This window comes from Ictalurus furcatus, chromosome 17 (assembly GCF_023375685.1).
Source record: "Ictalurus furcatus strain D&B chromosome 17, Billie_1.0, whole genome shotgun sequence".
Classification (NCBI taxonomy): Eukaryota; Metazoa; Chordata; class Actinopteri; order Siluriformes; family Ictaluridae; genus Ictalurus; species Ictalurus furcatus.
Window position 1 is genome coordinate 10,239,730 of NC_071271.1, and position 14,424 is coordinate 10,254,153.

Consider the following 14,424-nt stretch of genomic DNA (forward strand, 5'->3'; position numbering starts at 1 on the left):
CGCTCTGGATAAAGGCATCTGCCAAATGCTGTAATGTAATGTATTGACATGTGAATGGCCTCTTACTCATTACGTTACTTCTGTTCGGAAAACACGCATCAGAGGGTAAATGTTAAAATTCTGTCGCAAATGACATACTATACACTTACACTATGCAGTATGCACTCTACTGTGTAGTGTATGAATTTTAGAAAGGTACAGTCATCTCAATTGGAACATTAGTGTGTTTTTTACTAACTGGACGTGTAAGCCGTTTCCCTGTCGATGGCGCATGACATCAAATGCACATAATGCGACCACTGATGTTCAATTGCAATCAAAATTATTCAACCTTCATGGCAAGCATCTTTAGTACTTAGTAGAGCACCCTTTTTCTGTTATGACCTGCTGCAAACAAGATGCATAGCTTCTGGCAGTATTCCTGGTTCAGAAATATCCTTGGGTTTGCGTGGTGCAACCACCTTCTTCAAATCCCACCAGAGATTTTCTTTAGGGTTTAAGTCAGGTGACTGTGATGGCCCTGTAGGATCTTCCAGGACGACTTCTGCAACCAAGCCTTGGTGGAATTTGAGGTATGCTTGGGATCGTTGTCCTGTTGGAAGGTCCAATGACGCCCAAGCTTCAGCTTCCTCACAGATGGCATGACTCCTAGGATTTTCTCCTAGGATTTCCTGATACTTCAATGAATCCATCTCGCCTTCCACACGATGCAGGTTTCCAGTGCCAGGGGATGTAAAGCAGCCCCAGAGCATCACCGAGCCACCACCATGCTTGACTGTGGACAGAGTGTTCTTACTCCAGACATTCTTCTTCCTCCAGACATACCGCTAATCCACCATGCCGAAAAGTTCCAATTTTGTTTCACTGCTCCACAGAACAGAATCCCAAAACTTATGTGGCTTATTTATATGATTTTAAGGCGACTTTTCTTGTGCTTTTGGGTCAGTAGTGGTGTACGTCTTGGAGTTCTGGCATGGAAACTTTCTGCGTTTTTAGTACGTGCTTTACTGTGTTCACTGAAACCTCAGTGCCTGTTGCCATCAAGTCTTGCTGCAGGTCTTTTGCAGTCACTCAAGGGTTTTTCACAACCTGCCTTCTCGGAAATCTGGTTGCAGCCTTTGATAGCTTCCTTTTTCTGCCCTGTCAAGGTATTTCATACATTTTCTGCCCCTAGCCAGTTCAGGTATTTCATGTGTTCCAGCTCAGGCACACCTGGTGCAACTAATGTAACCTGTAAACTTTACAAAGCGGAGCTTGTGTAGCATGGACGCATGACAGTGATGCATGAGCAAAAATATGTTTATATCCAAAATGCTCCACTGTTCAAGGGGTTGGGGAAACTGGTGCTTAAAAGATTTAGTTTAATTCCAGTTTATTGTCATTATATGTTGAATTTGCGTGCTTGTGGTGTAAATTCTGTAGTTTGTTATAATGGAAGTTATCTATTAGTAACAAGGCCGCATTGCTCCTCACCTTGCAGTGTAGACGTGGTGATAAACAGCAGGAGTGCAAGTAAGATTTGTGATGTCTAATTAAAACGGTACAATAAAAGTAAACAAGTAAATAATACGTCTAAAGGCAGTAAGTAACAGAAACCAACAAGGTGCAGTGAAAATTATTTTTTATATAAGGTTTATATAAGTGTTTATTTGTAACACTCAGTTTGTGGATTTTATTTTTAATAAACGGCAAAATGGTACTGAAAGTTTGCCCCCCTTATGATTAAATCGAAAAAATAATCAGCTGATTAATCGATTGTGAACATAATTGTTAGTTGCAGCCCTAGTAAATTGTTATTCTTCTGTCTTCTGGGAGATATGTAAATATCTTATTTATCATCTGAAGGGCAGTACTAAATGAAAGAATAAGATCTTTAAACAAATTAATAATTTACACCAATCATCCTGTTCAAAAATTTACACCCCCCTGGCTCTTAATGTATGGTGTTGCCTTCTTGAACATCAGTGCATGTTTGAACCTTTTGCAATAGTTGTGTACGAGTCCCTCAGTCATCCTCAGTGTGAAAAGATTTATCTCAAAATCATATAGGCACTGTTGGAAAGGGGTTGAATACGCAGAAGATGCTGTAAAAGCAAAGAATGTGTATTTAAACATTTTAGACTAACAACCTGGTCGATGGAAGTCTTTTTATCACCATTGACTCTCTGTAGAAGCACTGCCTCCTCAGATTTGCTACCCTTCATCTCCACAACGATGTCATCACTACTGGCCTTTTCCTTAGTGCTGCAAGAGACACAGTGAAAGGTAAGTGCTGCGATAGATCCTCATGCTGCATTCAAATACAATATCTCATTTAGGCCTTATGAGATAACATTATGGATTAGAGTGTGTATTTCTATGCACTTTTTGGTCTAACAAATGAAGAAGCTTGTTTATAGGAAAAGAAAACCTACAGATCTTGCTTCCCTGAGCGCCCACACGGGAGCTTGCCCTTCTTGTACATGAAGTACAGCACACTGCCCAGGATGGCCAGCAGTAAGATGAAAATGATGATGATTGCAATGATGAATCCATTGCCCCCTGGTGGTACAAACAAGAAAGTGCAAGCAACATTTACAAGCACCCTGTAACATTTTACACTGTAAAAGAAACGTTCACACCAAAGAAGCTAACAGACAGAACTTTATCTGCTCCAGGAAGACCAGAATCCAGCACAGTCTGATGTCCCAGCTCGAACACTCCTGATTCAAGCCATCACTTACTAAGTACAGAATAAAACATAAAGGGTAGTATTTTCTAGAAAAACCTTCCATAAATGTTTAATAAGCTTCTCCATACAGAAAGCTTCACCACATCATTGTTTTTCTAGAATTATCTTTATCATGAGGCTTAGATTATGTCGAATGTCCACTTGCAAATGAACTGTTATTTTAGAAATGATAACATATTAGAACAAGCACATTAATAATAAACCTGTGGTTTGAATACAGTTACAGCCGGCACTACTGTCTGAGTCGTGCTGTTCTAGAAAATGATTCCACACCTTCAGATCGGAGAATTCAACAACGCTGTGGTATAACAAGGTATAGTGGATATATAGTGTATATAGTGTAGTAGCAAGAACATCACCTGATTTGGATTCGGAACATCATAAAAAATACTGCAGTTTGGTTTTAGTTGGATTTTTTCTTCACTTCAGTGGCTGAAAACTTAGTTGATTGCACAGATACAGAACTTAAGTGATGCATGGGATTGTGTAGATGGTGAAGGCCATCTGTGGTCTGTGGCAGGGCAAACTATTCATGTGTACATGCTCATTAAGCTCTGTCTCAGACCACAGAATGAAGCAGAAGTGAACACATGGAGCAGAAGAGTGTGATTCTGGTAAAGAAACCATTCGTTCAGCTGGTGACTGGATGGAAATATTTTCAGTGCATGCATGTAAGTGTAACAAATACAACTTGTATGCATTTAGTGTCTTTGATATGTGAATATTTCGCGTCTTCGGGGTGAAAGAGGAGTGCTCCGGGTACAGCATGCACAGGCATTGAACAGTGATGAGGCATGCTAATGTTCGCCTGTTGGCTTATTAAAATTAGAGAAATTAGACAAACCTTTTTTGATTTTTTTCGGGTTGGCTGTTCCTGCCACTGAGAGGACAAGGGTTAATGTTAGGGTTTGACACAGAGCACAAGCACACGCACACAATCAGTTCATGTTTAACAGAGCCGAAACTAAACAAGAGGGAGGGGCAATACGATCTAACGACTTCCTGCAGTGACTTATTTTCACGCATGCAGAGCTGCTGTTCCCTGATTTGCACAAGATTTCTGCCAAGCTGAACAAGAAGCTGTTGGGAGTCAGGAGACTGCCTGAGAGCACTTGTTACTCTGAAATCAATGTGTGTGCAAACACTCTATCAAAAAGCCTCAACAAGCATGAAACATCCGTCAAATACTGTATCAAGTTTCCTTTATAGTATGAAAAAATTGAATGAAAAATGTGTTGAGACAAAAGGCCATTGCATAAATGCTGTATAACTGATAGACAAAATTCATTTTAATATTTTAAATAAACAAGCAGTATTCTATGGCAGCTTGTATACCAAATAAAGTACAAAATTTTCTGCTGCAATTCATTAAAATGTTGTTTGTTTTTTTTGTGTGTGTGTGTGTGTGTTTTATAAATCTGTGCTCCAAATAATAACTCTTCTTCTACTCTTCTTCATTCTTAATTTTCTTAGCTGGTGAAATCTCTTATTCTCTTACAATCTTTCCCGATATTCTATCACACACTTACCCATCGTACCAGTTGTATTGCTTGTTGTTGGCGTTGTTGTTGTGGTGGTGGTGGTCGCTGTGGTGGTTGCTGTTGGTATTGTTGTTGGTGGTGTTGTTGTTGTGGCTGTTTGGTTCATTTGAACTAGAAACAAAGTGAACTCTTAAAAAAAAAAAAAAAACCTCTTCCCTGATGAAGGCGGCATGCGCATGTAAGGCTGCGTGTGAGTAGATTAAACATGTAATAGACTCTGGTTAGTATGTTAAAGCCCGGCAGCAGAAACTCACTGGCATGAATGTGGCGAGAGGTTTCGGCTGTGCCCAGGTCATTGGCGGCCGTACAAGAAGCTGTGATGTCAGAAGTGGTGCTGATGGAAATAATGCTGAGGACACTGTTCTCTGTCCTGGTGTCCCATCTTCCCAGCTGAGCCTACAGACAACACAAAGTTCAAAATGGCAAGTTTGTATCCCGAGCACACACATAAGGGGGAAAACCTTTGATCAGTTTGTGTCTCTGGAGAAACCCTTAAGAGTTTCACTATCAGTGAAGATTCTTGGTAAAAATGTTTAACTATCAGGGGTAACTTTATTATTATTATTATTATTATTATTAGGGGCCAAGCACTAAAGGTAAATAGACACCTTACTGTAATTATGTTTTCTTCTTTTTCTTCTTCTTTTACTTAATATTATTATTATTATTATACTTTCACCATATCATTATACTTTCACTACTCTAACCCACTGAATGCTTCGTTGTTGTGTTATGAAATTTGGCACGGTGATGAAGGACAGTTTCAGCTATCTACGCAGCTATTTTATATTACACCCCTCAAGCACTCTACTGCCACCAACAGGGCAAATTTGGACATACATTTGCGAGAATAACTCCACAATGCAACGTACTAGAAACGAGATTCCAATTTCCTCTGATTCTTTGGGCGATTTCTTCACTCCATCATTTACGACTTTTGTTCAATCATCACAAACTTTAGGTTGGCATCATGAGACCAGCCAAAACTTGCTTGTCAGATTTTTGATATGCAGGAAAGTACATTCATGAAAAGCAACTGAAACTTTGGACACAAGCTTAAAAGAACAAATACATAAGAAGTAAAAGGACAAATGTGTTTTACATGATGCCCCGCAGGGAACTCGAGGCACAAGGAGTGGGACACCTGGACGGGGTGCCAACCCATCGCAGGGCACAATCACACACATTCACACACTACGGAAAAGTCAATCAGCCTACAACACATGTCTTTGGACTGGGGGAGAAAACAGGAAACCGGGTACCCAGGGAAAACTCCTGAAGCATGGGGAGAACATGCAAGCTCTACATACCCAGGGTGGAAGCAGGATTTGAACAGGTGCGAGGCAAGTGTGCTAACCTCTAAGCCATCGGGTCTACTTTCAGAACTTATACAGTAGAAATGCCAATTTCACCATGTGAAAGTTTTCTAGTTACGACTCATTTTACTGTGTAACTTAACATGCCTAATGCCAACTTATGTGATTAATTTTATGGGACTATTTTTTTTTGGTGTTCAGTACCTGTTCATCAGAGAGACTCCAGTGGATGTTGGGAGTTGGATGTCCTGTGGCACGGCAGCTCACATTGATGGCCTCTTCAGTATCCAGAGGAATCACGGCCACCCCCTCTGTGATCACTGGCTTTCCTAAAGAGAGGTTAGATGTTTACTACTTAGCTATTATAGGTTACACTGACCCAGGACATTTATGAAAATGAACCAGTCAGATAAAGTCTCGTGTGAGGTAGACGTTTAGTAAAAACCTACCTCTTACACGGACATGCACAGTGTTGCGCCTTTTTAACTCAGGAAGCTCAGGTGTCGTTACTTCACAAACATATGTCCCTGCTGTGGCAAAGGAGGCGTTGCGTAACGTCAGCACATGGCCTTCATCCAGCAGCACATTGTCCTAGACACATTCACACACAGCACAGGTATACGCCTATAAACCAGACCCTTAGAAATTGCAGTAATTTGTTATATCTCCAAACCCTAACCCTAGTTCTTGTCTGTACTTAAGAATAAATAAAGCTGTTTAAAATATATTTTGTAGCTTTTGTAGCTGTTTTTACCTTACTTCAAATAATGTACTTAAGCAAACATTTCATTTTAGCTCATTTCCTATAGCCACTGCAGCTGATACATAGGTCAGAGCCATTACTATGACATAAGGTAAGGAATAAAACATGACAGAGTGTGCAGTTATAGGAAAATAATCCATGGCAGGGTGGTATGATGTGGCCTGATGCAAAGTGCTAACCCAAAAGTGGATTATTTTCCTATAACAGAATGTGCTGAAGTGTTTTACTCTTCTTAGGCCACAGCAATTTGCCAATGATTACAATTTTAAATCATTTTATAGTTACTATACTATACTATAGTTTCATAGTTTAATGTTGTTTAAAGTCCACAAAACAAGTTATTTCCTGTTATCACTTATATTATAGTAGCAGTAATCCTCACCATCCTCTCATTTTTCTCAAAGATAATATATGGAATCATTTTTTCTGTCACAAGCATCAAGACAAAAATCACAGGAGGTCACGTGACTGAAAAGTCTTTCCCGTGGAGGAAAACGTGCTGACTATTACAATGCGTTAGGTGTCAGTGCCCTGAGACCTCTTACACTGACATGTTATATAAATGTCTTTCTTTGTTAATTGTGTTGCTTAAGGGTCAAAAATGACCCAGCAGAGAAAACGAGTGGTGTCCACTGATTAAAATGCAGCCTTTCTGCACTGTGAAGAAGGAAACCCCAGATATTTATATTTTAGTTTGTGATGAACCCTTAGGACAAGGGGTGTATACATAATGTTAATACTACACATTGAAATACTTGAGAAAAACTTTATTTTTATGTTAACATTATTTTATGCTTATTATGTTATTTGTATGTTCATAATGTCAATAGTGGAAAGTTATAAAGCTATGTGTTTTATCTTTGTACATACTTTTGACATTTTGGCTTAGTAACTCAATTTCATACTGGTTTCAAAGGCGTATTTAAAAAAAACTGAACGCGTCCCCTTGTGTATACAGTATATTATGTCAAAAACACTCACTGTAATCCCTTGAGATAAAGGGAAAAGTTGGAGACAGATTTATGAACACTATACAGTATAGTGAAACTACAATGATAACTGTGTGTTTGAGCTGCCTGTTAATAAAAAACACAACGTTTCATCAGTTGTTATTATTTGCTTTAGATTATTGTGCATCACTCACCATACAAATCACTGAGAATGAGTTGTTACTATAGAAACGATATCGAGCGTTTTTGGCGAAACTACTGTCAGAGCTACTGTTATAGAAAATTAGTCAACCAGTTAGATCTGCGCATTCAACAGCGATGTGGTATAAGTAAATATATTCAAGTGTTCCTGTTTGTTTGCTTGTGTAGCATACCTAACTCTCAGACTTTTACGGGTATAGAATCACACCTTTTCATCTCTTTCATTTTTTGTGGATTACATTATAGATCCAGTCATCATAGGTGCTCATTTGCAAGTAAACCCAACATTTCCTTATCAGTTAACTGCATACACCAAAATATGTGCAATCTCCGACAAGTCTACCTTGTACCAGACTGTATGTGTTGCCAGAGAGGAAAGGGCATTGCAGTTTAGAGACAGATCCCGTCCTTGATCCAGGCTATCTGGATTCTCAGGTGTGATCACAACAGTATCCAAATCTGCAAGAACAAAAACACCATGAGAATAATGGACTCATTTAGCTTAGTAAACAAGCTGCAGTAGCCAGGACGTTCATTTTTACTCACAGTGCACCATAAGGGTCATGTTGCCTATGATGTTTTCATAAGTTGTTGCATCCAGACAGCTGCATTCATATACACCACTATTTAGTCGAGTCACATTACTCAGGACCAGCCTGCCCGCATCTGAATCAATTTGTTCCTGTAGCGAAAAGAAGAAATTTGTTAAAGCTATTACCAACTTGAATGACCTGTGGAGCTCTTCTTTTGGCGCTCTGGTCATTTTTACAGTGCAGCAGTACTGACTGTCTGGTTTTCAGTCATCAGGGTCATTTCAAAGTGTCTACCTACAGTTGAGTGCATAAGATTGCACCCCGAGACCCCACCCTCCAGCCCATGTTTTTAAGTGGGGGAGGGGGAAAATACTTTTCCAAATTATAATTCCAAGAAGTATTCCAATTTCAGTTGTATCTTTCAACAAACAAATATCCAAATTATAAGGGAAAATCAACAAAAATACTTAAAAAAGTTATTAAAAAAAAAATCAAACTTTTGCCTTCTCAGTCTCCAGACTGATTTGAATAAGACAGTGTATCTGTTGTAACATGAGCTGCGGCACATGTGCTGAGAGAAGCGAAGGTAAATATTACTGTTCTAAGGATCCAAAAGCTGATCAGAGGTTATCAGAAAATATTTCTGTTTATTTATCATATTCAGGCCCTGAAATCCCTGCCAATGCACTTCCACCAGGAGACGCTTCGGGGTTAAAGGAGCGAAACGTTGTTGAGTGGTCGTACCCAGCTGATGACCCTGCAGCTTACCTATGCCATATGAAATCAGTGGCACTGAGCATGCATTAACAGTGCCAGTGGGGCTTGCTACAGCCTTAGTCACTGGGGAGGCCTGTATGGTTTTGATTGTGTTAGGCATGGTGGCAAGGCTGAAGGAAGAGCAGTAATCCTAGGGGCAACGGAGGAGGTGCAACAGGCAGTAATACCATAGCAGGTCAACCTCTACCTGTGTAATAAATGTTCAGATAAGGAAATTCACAATATTGAAAATATTCAAGAATATCTTGATATCTTAACACTACTATTTTTTGCTATTCATTATAAATGAAGGAACATCTATGAAACCTCTGAAGACACAACATTTCTTATTGCTATGAACCACATTTCTGTCTTTGCCCAAAAGCTATAAAAACATATGCACTCAACTGTATCTGTTCATAATCTATTTGACATTCGAACATATGTACCCCAGCTTCACACTAATCCATATCCTTAGGCCAGAGTGCCAAGTTAATTACAATTTAAGGTTATGATTAATTTCAACAGAACTAATAAAGTCTAAACATCTTTAGACTTTAGATTATAACACAAGTCCAACTGCCTTGACTTACTGCTATAAATCTGTAGTATGGTTTGGTAGAAATTACAGCACTGATTAAAAGACACTTCTTACATTGTTGTGCATGAAGGATTTGATTGGCTGAGGGTTCCCATCTCCTTGACATCTTATTTCTACGTTGTCACCTTCTTTAACGAGCCGGTCAGGGGATTCCAGGAACACTGTAACTACTGACGATGGATCTATGATGATGACATTAACCAGTAATAAAATTGTGAAAGTTGTGGCCTTTCTAGTATAAGTGAGAAGTAAGGGCAAGCTTTTCTTGAACTGTACTTTTGCATATAATGGCAATAAGATTAAATTAACTCAACATACAAACAGCTTTTTCAAGCACTAGCAGGAAGCCGAGGGACTGGTGAGCATTTTCATAGCACAGAGACAGCGCTGGTTAAAGTAGTAAATGACCTACTACTGGCCTCTGATCAGGGTTGTCTCTGCTTGCTTGTGTTGCTTGACCTTAGTGCAGCTTTTGATACCATTGAACTATTCTCCTTGGTAGACTAGAAAACGTTGTTGGCATAAAGGGAACGGCCCTCTCCTGGCTCAGGTCTTATTTGACTTATCGCTTTCAGTTCGTAGATGTTAATGGTTCCTCTCAAGGTTTATTCCTCTTATTGTCTCAGGGAGTTTTTCCCTGCCACGTCACCTCTGGCTTGGTCATTAAGGATAAATTCATACATTTAAAAATCTATATCCTGAATTTATATATTACTGTAAAGCTGCTTTGGAACAATGTCCATTGTTAAAAGCACTATACAATAAAACTGAATTGAATTTAATTGAATTTTCCACTATATTTATGCAATCGCTGTGTAGTGAATAAGCCATCCTGTAATCTGATTTTATTTGGGAGAATTTACATTATGTGTGAAAATGACTATAGATATTTCTGTTCAGTGGTAAATGTGTGTTAGAAGTTCTACACAAACATGCTACACAGCCAAACTACTGCTCAAATAGAACTACAAATTCAAGTAAGAATAATTCATTAAATGTACCTAGTATACAGCATAATGCAGCGCTTGCTTGTCATGTTATCATTAAGCCATCATTATTCTGAGAAATCACTGAGAAATGGCTTACAGTGGATTGTGATGTTGATCCGGTTAGACTCTACCATTTTCTCGGCCCCAGGAACAAAGTAGGTGACTTCGCAGTAGAAATATGCATCCTGGTCTTCCTTTACTACTGTGAGGTACAGGTCACTGTGTACTGAGAACAAGCCATTGGAATTCATAGTCAGCCTGTTCTGTACTTTGACTAAAGCAGAGGCAGAGAGAAAACACATTATAGAATGAAAATATACTGTACATGATGTCTATGACATTGTAATGCTGTGTGATCCCGTACTTACCATCATTTGAGGGGTGTAACGGAGCTCTGTCTTTGTACCATATGATATTGGGGGCAGGGTATCCACTACTGACCTCACAGGATGCAATCTGAAATGCAAAATTATATTGCAGGGGTTTGGAGTAATGTTTTGCATGTTAACTAATGTCTCACACAACGAGTGGACAAAGACTGTCCAGAACACATTTCCCACTGTGAAAACTGACCGACTCTTACAAAGTAGTGCTACAACACCTAGGAATATATATATATATATATATATATATATATATATATATATGGTTTTCTTAAATAATAAGAAGTTTGTTTATCCATTGTTATCCTCCTTCGATTATTGTGCAGCATCCACTATACAAGTCCCTGTGAATGAGATGCTGCTATTAAAAGGATAACATATGAGCACATTAATATAAATGTATAGCTTGAATATTATTTACTTATAACTAGTTCATTATCACAATAGCTTCACCATTATGTCATCTTGCTGTTTAAGGTACACAATAGAGTTATTATTATGATGATTATTATTATTAGTAGTAGTATCTTGTTCTACATACACACTGTATGCAATTAAGGTTGTAAATGCTATTTTGGGATAGTTGGGAGACCAAAAATAATATAAAAAATATGTTTAGAGTGGACAAGACCTTTAAATCATCTTTATTTGTAGAAATGCCATTCCACTTTACATCGTATATTTGAAGTAGAAGTAAAATTAAATGACACAATAGAGTTGCAATCATCTATCAGCCCTGACCTGTTGTTGTGTTATCAAAATGTAGCACACTTCAGTTCAGGTCATAACACTGTATGTGTTATGTGAACACTGATAACACTGATCTCTATTACCTTATTCAGAGACTCTGTGACTGAGGCATAAGATTCTTTTTCAATGGAAGGGAGAGATGGAGTATCTAAAGGACAAAGGATAGTGACATTATTATTAACATTTCCTCATAATTACTGGTACAGTGAAATCAAAGTTATATTTTATGTCTACTCCAGATAGTGGGTATAGGGCAATTACCAAACTATTGCATATAATAAATAAATACATACATACAAACATCTATACATACATTACATACATGCACAAATATATCCATCCCATTTTGTAAACTTAAATGGGGACACAATGATTACATGTGACACGCCACGCAAACAGTAACCCGAGCTCGGCACCTTGGAGTTGTGAGGCAGCACCTATACTCACTGAGGCAACTATTTTTATTTAATGGTTCTGGTGTATGGAAGTGTGATCAGTCTCAATAAAAGGAAAGACCCTGCCCTGTACACTATGTAGAACAGGACAGCATGGCTGCTGCTATCAGTATTGCCGGTTAATTCCATAGTGACTATGGATGGAGATACTTCTCGTCCAGATGTAGTCCAGGAAAACATCACATTACTTGTTGAATAATGTGAGTTCATTCTAACCCTAATTTTGATTCTGATTTTACGTTCATCACATGGATTGTGTCTTCCAAAGTGAGTATGGTTTGTGTGAGCGAGAGCCAGGTAGCTATATTAGCTGTGTCAGGGAAAGTAACCTCTGAGGTAAGATATGAGCGCACATTAATTATTTGTCATTTAGTCTGTGTTGTCAAATTATACCATTATGTCCTTGTCCTGTTATCTCAACATGAGTCTGATGTGTTGTTGCATATGCCACCCAGAGAGAACAGGCAATTTTGCTCTATAGGTCTCCCAGTCACAGATGGCTGTGGCATTGTTGGGATTTGAACTCGAGATCTTGGGACGACAGTGTGAATGCTTTTCTGTTGCACCATTTTGGAGGCATGATAGGTTAATGTTATATAATGTGCTACATAATTATAATGCGTTATTGGGACAGCAGATGCTACATATAATGTAAGACTAATAATAAATGGATTTAAAAAAACATGTTTAACAAAGTAAAATTGTTAGGAGACTTTTATTTAACTGTTATGGAAGTAGTGTCTGGTGTAAGTGCTTTGGAACGCAGTGCTTTACAAAGTTTTTCAACATAGGAAAGTCCCTGTAACAGGCTTTTTGAGAGCATGAGAGTGAGTGAGAGAGAGGCTGGTGAGGCAATGACTGTTTATAATAACTATAATGCAAGTGAACAGGAACTCATTTGTCTCTTGGACATTTCACAACATTAGATCTAACTATAACCCATTCAAATATGCGATGTGTCATACATTAATAAATTCAACACTGTAATCGTTGGCAAATCGCTGTGGTGTACGTGGAATAACATACCCCCGACAGACCACGTGGTTATATGAAAATCATGCACTTCTGGGGGACTTACTCCGCCTCGCATCATGCCGCATCACACCCCCAGGGCACATTATTTTCTGTCTTGTGTCACTCCTTAAATAACGTTCACTGTGTTGGATTTGGTATAAAAATTTGCCAGTGCTACTCTTAATCAAGTGGTGCCACTCCTGCAAGATGGATTTATCTTACTGAACACTTTAAGTTGAGTGTGTCTCTCCTCACTGCCTCCATCCATCTTCACTTGGCAGATGAAGTCTTGCGCATCAGTGATTCGTACAGCATTGATGGTCAGAATAGAATTTCCCATCATGCCTTCCTGAGAGTGAGATACGTTGATCCGCCCTGAGAAACCTGTGCCCAGATCCTCAATCACCCGGCTGTCGTTTTTGTAGTAGATCCGCACGGTCTTGTCACTTGCTGATCTCTAAAAGAGGTTAAAATATATATATATATATATATATATATATATATATATATATATATATACATACATATATATAGGAATGCATTAGGTGCCAGTATGAAAGAGAAACTTTATTTATATCAGAACTTGTTCCAGAAAATATACCAGAGAAAAGCAATTAAAACATATCTAAATATTTGACTTACTACAAACCACTGTACTGTCGGTGAACTGGCAGATCCGCTAATGTTGTATATGCAGGGGATCTCTGCCACATCGCCCATGAACACCTCTATCCTGTCCTCCATGCTGACCTCAAACATGGCCCAGACTGCGCGCGCACGCGCGCGCACACACACACACACACACACACACACATTCAGTCAACCACAAGACAAGCTTTAAATAGACTACTGAACTGCATGTCAGATGATGTACAATGGAATTTAATTGTTCATTACTAATCAGAGACGGAATGAAAACATCAAATTCATGTATCCAAAGCACATGTGCACTGTTTTAGCCGTCCACATACAACATTCCCAAAACAAAATTCTTGATATGGTTGGAGTGCAGCAAAAAAAAGTGATAAGTAGCAGATTAGGAGAAATGCTATGAGTGGAATCTATTGAGCCCACACATGTGTATGTAATGTCCACCATTCGAGTGTGCCACTCCTCAGCAAGAATAAAGGCTTGATTTACACCACAGTATAGTGACCCACTGTTCATGTCGCTGCCTGGAAATTTGCTGCTTTTTCCCCTCCTATAAGTACATCTGAAGATATAGCTCTGAAGATTTAGACTGTAGATCCTATTATTTGAGATGAAAAAAAATATATAAAAAACCACTGGACATTAAAGAATGTATCAAGCAGAGATTAGAAATTATAGCCGTTGTAGTATATTTACTTCTGATGTTGTTATAATGTGCATGAGTGCTGTTTTTATGTGCATAAGCCTACAGTCAACAATGAAAATGGAGCCATCCTTCCCTTCAGCCGGC

General features: G+C 38.7%; 1 protein-coding gene across 2 annotated transcripts in view; it reads right to left on the reverse strand.

The window, feature by feature from the left end:
* The window catches only part of mcamb (melanoma cell adhesion molecule b), a 39,826-nt gene that overhangs the window by 3,142 nt on the left and 22,260 nt on the right, over positions 1 to 14,424 (reverse strand). The window contains exons 2-16 of one of the 2 annotated variants that reach the window (XM_053647767.1): positions 13,626 to 13,750; positions 13,206 to 13,440; positions 11,598 to 11,662; positions 10,750 to 10,837; positions 10,479 to 10,655; positions 9,447 to 9,574; positions 8,049 to 8,184; positions 7,846 to 7,961; positions 6,038 to 6,179; positions 5,793 to 5,917; positions 4,527 to 4,668; positions 4,261 to 4,383; positions 3,576 to 3,611; positions 2,415 to 2,541; positions 2,130 to 2,244 (exon numbers count right to left, since the gene is read on the reverse strand). In XM_053647767.1, coding sequence (XP_053503742.1) covers positions 2,130 to 2,244; positions 2,415 to 2,541; positions 3,576 to 3,611; positions 4,261 to 4,383; positions 4,527 to 4,668; positions 5,793 to 5,917; positions 6,038 to 6,179; positions 7,846 to 7,961; positions 8,049 to 8,184; positions 9,447 to 9,574; positions 10,479 to 10,655; positions 10,750 to 10,837; positions 11,598 to 11,662; positions 13,206 to 13,440; positions 13,626 to 13,750 — 1,880 coding nt within the window. The remainder of the gene's footprint in view (positions 1 to 2,129; positions 2,245 to 2,414; positions 2,542 to 3,575; positions 3,612 to 4,260; positions 4,384 to 4,526; positions 4,669 to 5,792; positions 5,918 to 6,037; positions 6,180 to 7,845; positions 7,962 to 8,048; positions 8,185 to 9,446; positions 9,575 to 10,478; positions 10,656 to 10,749; positions 10,838 to 11,597; positions 11,663 to 13,205; positions 13,441 to 13,625; positions 13,751 to 14,424) is intronic. The other variant, XM_053647769.1, reaches the window with a different exon arrangement.